The sequence below is a fragment of the Alosa sapidissima genome, chromosome 7, assembly GCF_018492685.1.
Source record: "Alosa sapidissima isolate fAloSap1 chromosome 7, fAloSap1.pri, whole genome shotgun sequence".
Lineage (NCBI taxonomy): Eukaryota > Metazoa > Chordata > Actinopteri > Clupeiformes > Clupeidae > Alosa > Alosa sapidissima.
Window position 1 is genome coordinate 23,419,024 of NC_055963.1, and position 9,892 is coordinate 23,428,915.

The 9,892-nt window shown below is 40.1% G+C and overlaps 1 protein-coding gene across 1 annotated transcript; it reads left to right on the forward strand.

Annotated features, from left to right (window-relative positions):
• The first annotated feature begins 311 nt into the window (after positions 1-311).
• On the forward strand, positions 312-9,523 carry slc35a2 (solute carrier family 35 member 2). Its single transcript, XM_042097187.1, has 5 exons — positions 312-775; positions 3,219-3,404; positions 3,898-4,049; positions 4,498-5,201; positions 8,573-9,523. Exons 1-5 carry the CDS (start codon positions 703-705, stop codon positions 8,598-8,600), a joined length of 1,143 nt encoding a protein of 380 aa, XP_041953121.1. The 5' UTR covers positions 312-702; the 3' UTR covers positions 8,601-9,523.
• The last annotated feature ends 369 nt before the right edge of the window (positions 9,524-9,892 follow it).

The following is a 9,892-nucleotide window of genomic DNA, read 5'->3' on the forward strand; positions in this document are numbered from 1 at the left end:
ATTGTGTCTATTTGCTCCCACCCTCATTATTCCATATTTATCTTCAGTCAACAATCAGTTAACAAAAAACTATTCCTACTGCTGCTTGGGAGGTTTATCTACCAACTAGCTTCTAGCTAGTTCTAGCTGATGAACGTGGAGAAATGCTTGAGTCTAGCTTTTTCAACTGTCTGACTGAAGTTTCATCACGCTTCTTTTCTTCACAAAATAACAACACTATCACACACACACTTTAAACACAATCAGGAAGTGCTGCTAACGACCTTATTTGCAACAGCTGAATAATATGTGTTTTTCTTCTAGATGGTAAAATTAAGGTTTCGCCGCAGATGAGCAAAATCTTTTTTTTTAAATCAGCCGCTCTATGGACCAATGACACGACAGACAAGGCGGAAATAAAGGAACGGAGACAACAAGAGGCTGAATGTATGTAGCTAGAGGGGAGATGAATGTAAACGTGTATAGTAACAGACCTAACTAGGTTGACACTGCATTTAACATTGTTACATTCTCAGCCATGTCTACGATATCAGGGCCTCTGTTTCTAGTTTGACTGCAACAGTCTCAAAGGTCCAGTTTGATTGAAGTCTGAGTAGGGGCTGTATTAGAGCAGAGCTAGCTGGCCAGGACATTAGCCTACTGGAGAAGCTGGTGTTTGTTAGCTAGCTAGCCAGTTCTCTGCACTGAAACGTCAATGCCAACATGGCAGGGAGCAGCCATGACACAGGCTCTGGAGTTGGTGAAGATAAGAGTTTTCGCAGTAAACAAAACGAAGGTAAGACTCAGACACTTTATTGGTAATCTGCGAAATTGTATTATGTTGATTAACGTTCTCACACTTAAAGTTAGTGACCGTAACGTTATCTGTTCCCTTCTTAGCTAGCTCTAGCCGTCTGAAATTAACGTTAACGTTGGGTGTTTTAATGTTAACTGGGGAGGATCACAATAGCACTAGTAGCAATTGTTTATTTTTAGACTATACACATCTGAATGGATGAAATTGCATCTATTGTATAACACATTCTTTCTAACTTGACGTTAACGTTACACTGCGACTTATACTTAACAGTGAAGTTTAGTAGCTTAAGCTACCAGATGTGGAAACTCGGCTAGGCTGTGGGGGATAGAACCCGTATTATTAATGTTATGTGGGTAATATTACATGAGTCTTGTAGGCTATGGTTACCATTACTTATTGATAGTGCTGGCTGGATTGACGGGCCATTCTACGCTGTCAACTCCAGAGTTGACAATTTGCCATAATATGATAAACAGCAAGCTAACGTTAACGTCAAATTAACATGATAGCGCAGTCCACAAAACCACAATCTTCTAGCTAATCTGTAAAGCATAATCTATATTTCGTCCTTCATGTATGGCACAGTATGTTTTCAATTCATTAGTATTCATAATGGACCACTACCATTGGTCTGAGAGTTAAACCAGAAACGGTAACTAAAGAATATTTGGTTAAACCCGGACATCTATCCTCAATCATAGTGACTTCTATGCACACGTTTGTTTCTAGAGGTGAACATGAGAGAAGGTAAATATTAAGCTTTTTGAGCAGCTTGTTTGAGACTTAAACTAGGAAGCTGACTATCTTTGGTGGGTTGGGTACACGACCAGCAAGTTAGACGACTGTTCAGAATAGCCTAGCCTAGTATTTACATTCGTTCTCATTATTTAGGAAATAGATTTTACTGAGTACATGAGCATTTATGGCTGTTATAAATGCGTCATGTTTTATACTTAATGCATTCCTTGGACTGCACCTTTATTTGTCTACCTCGAGAACACTATCCTTATTGAGCGTTTATAAATGGATGTCTGTTTAACCTTTTGCTGTTTACCAAGGGGGTTGCAAATAGCTTGCTCTTATACATTCACAGTTGACACATTTGGGAGTTTGTGTAATTAATTCATTTTATTTCTGTAACCAAGGCAAGGCCGTTTTATTTATGTAGCGCATTAGTTGTTGTGGAACATATGATATATTCAGTATATGTTCTTCTCCCTTCTACCTATTTCTCCTACTACTGTTTCCTTTGACTAGTGCTTAAACCTCTGCACTGTCATCCTCTAATAATCTGATGGTTTTTGTAAAAGTATTTATTGTTACACAAAGTCTCCTTTCAAACGGCTCCTACACACAGCTGCGTGCATCGCGTTGCTGGAGACGCATCCCATTCACTTTACATGGGCTCACGTGATCCGTTGCCGAACTGAATTGTGGGTCCGTCGCGTCGCGTTTCTCCCGTCGCTCGCGTTGAGAAGTTCAAGATAATGAATGCGTAGCAAGATGGGTCGTCCTAGTTCATGTCTATGAGGGCAAAGCGGAGTTCAGTCAGAGACTGGCTCTGGTTCAGTTCCCGCCTGCACAGGGGCGTGTCACTGACGTATGACTTACGTTTGAACGCCTCGGTTCCACGCCAGACAAGCCGGAGTACAAAATAAACTTGGTGTACACCTTCATTAATGTTGATTTTCTCCCGACTGGAGGGTCATACTATCACGACATTCTACTGAAATAGGGAGGAGGGTTTGGAGATCATGATACCGTGTCCGAAATGTGCATCCATTGCTCAGAAAAATAAGGCTTTGACAAATTCTGGGGAATTCTCTAGATTCTGCCATAGACCTCAATGTTAAAAAGAGAGCCGATCACTGCATAAATGTGCGGGGGCGTGTACTGCTACCCTATTTACATAAATTTCCAGGGACAGGAAATGGCTTCTCATTAAGTATCTTAGTAATCAACCATCTTTGGTTAAGCTGTTGCTGCACCGACAGACGGCACCGGCCAATCAAGCCAATCTACGGACGGCACCAACCAATCACATTACGGTTTTACTTCAAGTCATTTGCATAGCTACCGTCGGGAACACCCACTGGCATGCGTTGACTGAACGCAACTGTGTGTAGGAGCCGAAAGTCTCCTTTGCAATGCAGCTTGAACACTAGTCACTAATTTGCAAGTCCCAAGCATCACCTAAATGAATAAGTAATGTAATGTAATGTTGTTATGAAATGAAAGTATCAGTTCAGGGAATCTTGAGGTTTACTCTTCCATTCAGCAAGGACATTTTTCCCTGTACATTGAAGTCCGTACATGTAGGAGAGAGGAGAGCACGGTCAAAATACTGTGTGAAAACGATCATCAGTTGCAGCATCCACTGACGATTCATTTTGTTTTGTCATTTTGCCCTTCTACACAGATGTGAACAAGAAGCTGAAGTACATCAGTTTGGCTATCCTGGTGATCCAGAATGCCTCACTCATCCTCAGCATCCGATATGTTCGAACACTGCCGGGGGATCGCTTCTTTGCAACCTCGGCTGTCGTCATGGCAGAGATTCTCAAAGGCTGCACTTGTCTGCTCATCATTTTGTTTCAAAAAAGGGGTAGGTCTCTATGATTGCCACTTGATTGTGAGGTTAGATAATGCTTAAAAATGCTTAATGCTTAATGTTTCTTCTCTCTGGTGTATTGTATAGACCCTTTTAGTCTGTTCCTAGAAGATTTCCGGTCGAAATGTTCAAAACCAACGCAGATACTTTGAAATGCTTTTAGCATAATGCTCTACAAAGCGTCGACTTTAAACATTTTTTTCATACCATTGTTACCATTAGCTCAATGTTGTTTTCTTTGCCACCGGAAATGTCTTAGGAACGCACAGTTGTTTATACAATTGAATGGGTCTATAGCAGGCAGAGCATTTATTCTCCTGCCATTATGCCAGTAGTTAAATAAAACCAACATTTGACATCCTAAGCTCCCTGACTGGTCCTGCCGATTTAGAATTCGAGATGCACCATGAAACTAATGTTTGAATGAATGCACAAGCATGCACAAACAAGCTTGCATGTTCATATTGCCCTCTTTTTCTGTTTGTAGGTAACCTCAAGGAGTTTGGGGTTCTCCTGTACAACTCTATAGTCGTTCAGTACAGCGACACGCTAAAACTGGCCGTCCCATCCCTTATCTACACACTCCAGAACAACCTGCAATATGTGGCCATTTCAAACCTCCCAGCAGCCACATTCCAGGTGAGATGGATTAGCTTAGCCTCTGACTGCCGTAGCCTGGAGCCTTATATCTGAAGACATAAAAGGAGAAGAAGAATTTACTGCTTTGTCCTCAGGCTCTCCCTCACTGTCATTTTCTTCTTTCATCTTTGGTTATTGTGCCCTCTCTAATGTAGACCCTATCTAAATGCCCCAGATTCTTCCAGAGTTGATTCTTGATTCTTCCAGAGTTGATTACGGTCATTTCCAGCTTGAGGTCCCAAACAACCCCCTATATTCATAACATATAAGTGGTGCCAGTGACAGGGTGTCTGGTGCTTTGTGTTCTGTAAACATGATGATGAACTTAAAATCGCATGCCTGATTGTGATAAGTTGGTGCTTCCTCTGCAGATAACTCTGCTTACTTGCTTTTCCCCCTCACCCACTTTGTCCTCTCTCTTTTTCCCCTGTATGTATTCTGACTCCAGGTGACGTATCAGCTGAAGATCCTGACCACAGCCCTCTTCTCCGTGCTGATGCTGCGGAAGAGCCTCTCGCGGGTGCAGTGGGTCTCCCTGCTGCTGCTTTTTGCCGGCGTGGCCATTGTCCAGGTGCAGCAGGAGAGTGGCAAGCAGAAGGAGGCCGCAGCGGCCGACCCCAGCCAGAGCTACGGCAAGGGTCTTGTGGCGGTGGTGGTGTCCTGCCTGTCGTCGGGCTTCGCCGGCGTCTACTTTGAGAAGATCCTCAAGGGCAGCTCGGCGTCGGTGTGGCTGCGGAACGTGCAGCTGGGCATCTTTGGCACAGTCCTGGGCCTGCTGGGCCTGTGGTGGAACGACGGTACCGCCATCGCCGAGAAGGGCTTCCTGTTTGGCTACACGCCCATGGTGTGGGGAGTGATCCTCAACCAGGCATTTGGCGGCCTCCTGGTGGCCGTGGTGGTGAAGTATGCCGACAACATCCTGAAGGGCTTTGCCACCTCCTTCTCCATTGTGGTGTCCACAATCATGTCCGTCTACCTCTTCGGCTTTCACGTGGACTTGGTCTTCACGCTGGGTGCAGGGCTGGTCATTGGGGCCGTGTACATGTATAGTCTGCCCAAGCAGAGTGTCGCCGCCTCTTCTTCGGCCTCAACCATGAGCCACGGAAGAAGCAACCCAGGAGGAGACTCAGAGCTGGAAGCTTTTCTCTCCAAGTCAGTTGTGGTGAAATGATTTCTCTTTTTAAGCCTTTTTAAGCCACCCCTTTTTGTTTTTTTCCCCCTTCTGTGCTCCTTCTCCTCTTGTAACAACCTCTCACAGCTCACTGGATTTTCTAACTTTCTCATGACCTGTTCTTTCCTGACAACTTTTGTTGTCTTGTTTTTTTTTTTTTTTTAAATCTTTGAACTCTAACACTTCTCAGCGTTTTTGACTGAGGAAATCATGGTCGGCATGAAACCATGTCCATGTGTCTGTTGTAAAAGACCCCTCCTGCTCTTTCTCAGGCCACATAACACAATGGGGGCTGCCTGGCACATATGTTGCAGTTTTTGTTTACTGTGTGTTTTCTATATTTTTTTGAAAAGCACAAGGTACAAAACATGCATCAGGCTTTGTCTAACATACTAATTATACATTCTGTCATGGCAATAGTATGACCATTATTGTTTCATGGCATAATTGTTCATGTCACAGTAAGTGTTTTTCTTTTGTTGCGTTAGTTTGAATTATTTTGTATCATATTCACAGCCTCCCTGTTTGCCTTAAAGTGTATTATTTTCCAGATCAGTGGAATGCCTTATCACATATGAAAATGGGTCAGTAATCTGGTCATGATCAGATCATGATGTAGGTTTTCAGCTTGTCTGATGCCCAAAGAAAGCATATAACTAAATTGTGCATTTGCCACACACATTGTCTGTATAAAATCAGAGTAAACAGCTTTTACTGTAATACTGCTCTTGTTCACAAGCCATCCAGCTATCAGAACAAACACAGCGCTCTATTTTTATTATTATTTCTGAAAACAAGATCTTGTAAATCATACTTTTATTTCTGTCCACTGGCAATATATTTCTATGTCAAACAATAACTAATGGTATAAGTACTTTTATACCACTGTGAATTTGTACTCCAAGATATCTTAGATATTAAGTAGAGATTCATAACATGTATATAATTAAAATGTAAAGAAATCAGATGAACTATTCTGTATAGTTGTATAGGATAGATGGGCCATATAAGTATATCAGAGATATTTTATGTTTAAGTTTACAACCAGCTGACATTAAGGTCATCATGTGATTGCCAATGCAAAGTCATCTTTGTGGTCTTTGAAGTAATATTCACTGCTACTATAGGAGCTAGGTGGAAATAACCAGCAATGTTTACTCTGGCACACTTCTTAGATTCTGTGCCACAGCAACACTACAGACTACCTAACACTGCAGAAATAGGTGTTAGGAAGATTCGGGTCCATCGTACCGATGTGTTGGTGGTTTAGTAGACCCAAATCTTGAGAACTATCGAAAACCTTAACAAATGGTGGCTTATAGCCAGTGCAAGTGCACTGAAATTGCAGTGGTAAAGGGCCATTACAGAACTATCTCATATTATGCTGCAGAGAAATTGGTACCTACACAATGCTTTGTCTTTTTTTCTTCTGACCACCATGAGGTAAAGCATTTCTTTGAAGTTGGGATGATTTGTAAACATTGCAATCCATCCAACACGGCACCTTATAAATGGCTGATTGAAGGAGGAAGCGGAGCGTGTGTCTGCTTCACCAGAGATCACCAATGGACATACCGTGCCTTCTCTTGATCCACATGTACAATGGACTGTGCTGAACTGTAATGTCAATAAGAGCTTTCCTTTAAAAAAAAAAAAAATGTATAAAGTATCAAAATGCTATTTCTCTGAGGTTTAATTTAGAGTTTATCTATTTATGGTTTTGTGGGTTTGTTTTTATGTTTGGGTATTTTTGTTATGGTTATACCAAAAGTGGTCTCTCGTTAGATGACTTAAAAAGACATCAGTTGAGACTTAATGAATGTTAATGGATATCCATGAAGTGAAATCAAAACGTTCCATATTCTCTTGTCTCATGGACATGGTAGCCACAAGTTTGTTGGGTGGGGTTTTTGTAAGCGGTTTTATGGCAGGGGTATGTTAAGTTTCATAATCATAAGCGGTGTTGAGTACACCTCTGTTGGGAAATTAATCGGATAGTATTTACTGGTAAAGAACTTCGGCATCACTGGGTGAAAAAAAAAACTTGAATGGTGGGATCAATTTAATCAATGGAGTCTGATCTGGTAAATGTCAATGACTGCAGGCAGCTGTGATTTTCATGCATCATTCTTCCTCATTACTTATTGGAGTTGTGACTAAGCACTGTTGTGTCATCAGGCGCAAATATGCTGAAATGTTTTCAGGTGTGGATTGTATGTTTCAATGTTACCTATTGTGTCTGGCCTAATCTTATCAAAGTGATTTGTCACCATGAACAGCTAGTCAGTCTGTCTCAGAAAAAGTAGTGCAGTCATGTCATATCTCCACTGTAGAGTTTTGCTACTACGTAAAAAAACATAATATGACCCGTGTTAACTTGACACAATCTCTGGTTTTGAAATGCATACATGAATGAATCGTGGACTCACTTTACCAGCCAATGGCTGGCTGTGTATTCATAATTGCCTCTTTTCTTGAGGTAAACAATAAATGACATAAATTAGTGAACATTTTCTTATTTCTAATTAGTGTCAAATTTGACTTGTAAATAAACTGATTCCATATTTTTTCATGCTTTAAATACAAAAAACAAAACATTTTAAACTGTTTTACATGATATATGATGTAAACATGAAAAAATGGAAAAGGTGAATAAAATAAATCAAGAGTTGGATGATTACTTTCTTGTTCTCGTATTTAAAGACAATCTGTATTTTAGTACTTTTCTGTTTTCTAGTCTAAGAATAATGCTCCATAGTTATATATACATATTATAGTTTTTTTTCAATTCTCAGAAAGGCGGAATGTTGTCTTGGACTTGAAAAAAGTGTTTTGACCTAATAGAATTAAATTACTGAAATAAGATGAATTATGTCAATAAATAAATACCGTAAATAATGAGAACCAATGAATGTAGTCTCAGGCGAGATGAGGTTTAGACTACCCGTAGACTACCAAGAAGTGAAATGGTCTGAAAATCTGGGACTTACCTTGTGTGTCTTGTTTCATAATTCCCTGCATTGTTAATCACTAACCAGGAAGTGTGTCTGAGACAAACAGAACTTCTTTAACACCAGATAATCCTAATTCAGACAAATGCATGATGGTGATCGAGATAATGTCTTGATCTAATGATCATGGTAAAATACATCAAAATGGATACAAATAAGCTGTTGTGAGTCTTGCAGCAATTCAACTGTTAAGATGAATATCTTGAGCTTCTTTATCAACCAGAGCACATCAGTTCTGCAGAATCAGTTTGCACCTCACCTCTGCAACTGATGTCTTGTTTGTTATTATCTGACTTGTTTGGTTTTCTCTAATATGTTTCTTCTCTTTTTTGGTTTTCTAGGAATTCTGTGAAAGAAAAGGAAAGCTGAAATGATCACATCCCTGCATCAGTGATATAATTAAAGTTGTGAAAGCCCTGCCAAAGCAAAATGGAGAAATGGATATGTGGTGGTTCAAGTGCCTTCTGTTAATTGTAAGTTGTAGCAGTTAGTGTAAGCATTACTTTATGACTCTACCTTCCACTAATCTACAATACAATATTTTTATTTGGATTTGTGGAAATCTTTTTTACATTGAAACTTAAAGTATGGACACCCACTAAGTATACTGAATTTGATCATGTAATTAGGTGACATTTAATGGTTAAATTGCTTGATGCTATTCTATGATGACACTATTATATACGGTTGTAACATATTTTAATGATTTACCTTGTTTTTACCTCATTGAAAATGAATTAAAAAAAAAAAAAAAGGGTTTATGTTGGGTTGTCTGCTTACACTACATCTGTCTGCAGATTTAATGTATCAATAGGCACTCTATGCGCATTCACTTAACTGTCTTTAAAATGTGCATGTTTAAGCAATGCATTTGATTCAGTGACACACTCACTCATAACTGTTGAACACAGTATTGGTGCTTTGAGAAAGACTCTTAACAGTGGGTGTGTATACTTATGTGACTTGATCTTTTGCATATTGGCGCCCCCCTCTGGCACTAATGCATATCTTTAGCTAAAAACATGAAAGCATCAGACAGTAATGTTTTTATTTCCTACAACATTTCAGTTCAGCTTCAAGTATTTCACAGCAGTGCAGTGTATATGTTTGCTGTGCAATATATGAAAGTTAATAATAATAACAAACCTGATTGCATATACTATTGTATGTTTGAACACTCCATTTGCCAGTATTTTGTATTAGACGATTCCAAGTATGTATATGTGTGCCCATGCTGCAAACTGCTTTGATAGTTCCACTGGCACAATAATAAAACATTTTTAAAAATCTGACTGGGAGCCATGTGGTTAAGCTGAATAATAACTTAATTTCTAAACAATTTTTCTCCTCTGTAGTAATGTATAGGAGCTCTACAACCATCCGCAAAGTTTCAAAATGAAAGATGACAGGCCAGTTTGCCAAGTTTGTTTGTTGCACACCAGTGAGTCATCACGGTACATTATTGTACACCAAGTAGGCCTACATGCTAGCCTGACGAGCCAGACCCACATCAAGATGTCTTTGCTGCCGCTAGGGTGCGTCTAGATTTCTAGGCTACCTACATGCTGGATGAGGTGACGTTGCGATGGCGTTTGAGGTGCTTGTGAAACGATCTGTATGAGCTTTCCTTAAAATGTTGTTATGAAAGCCATAGGCAAGGC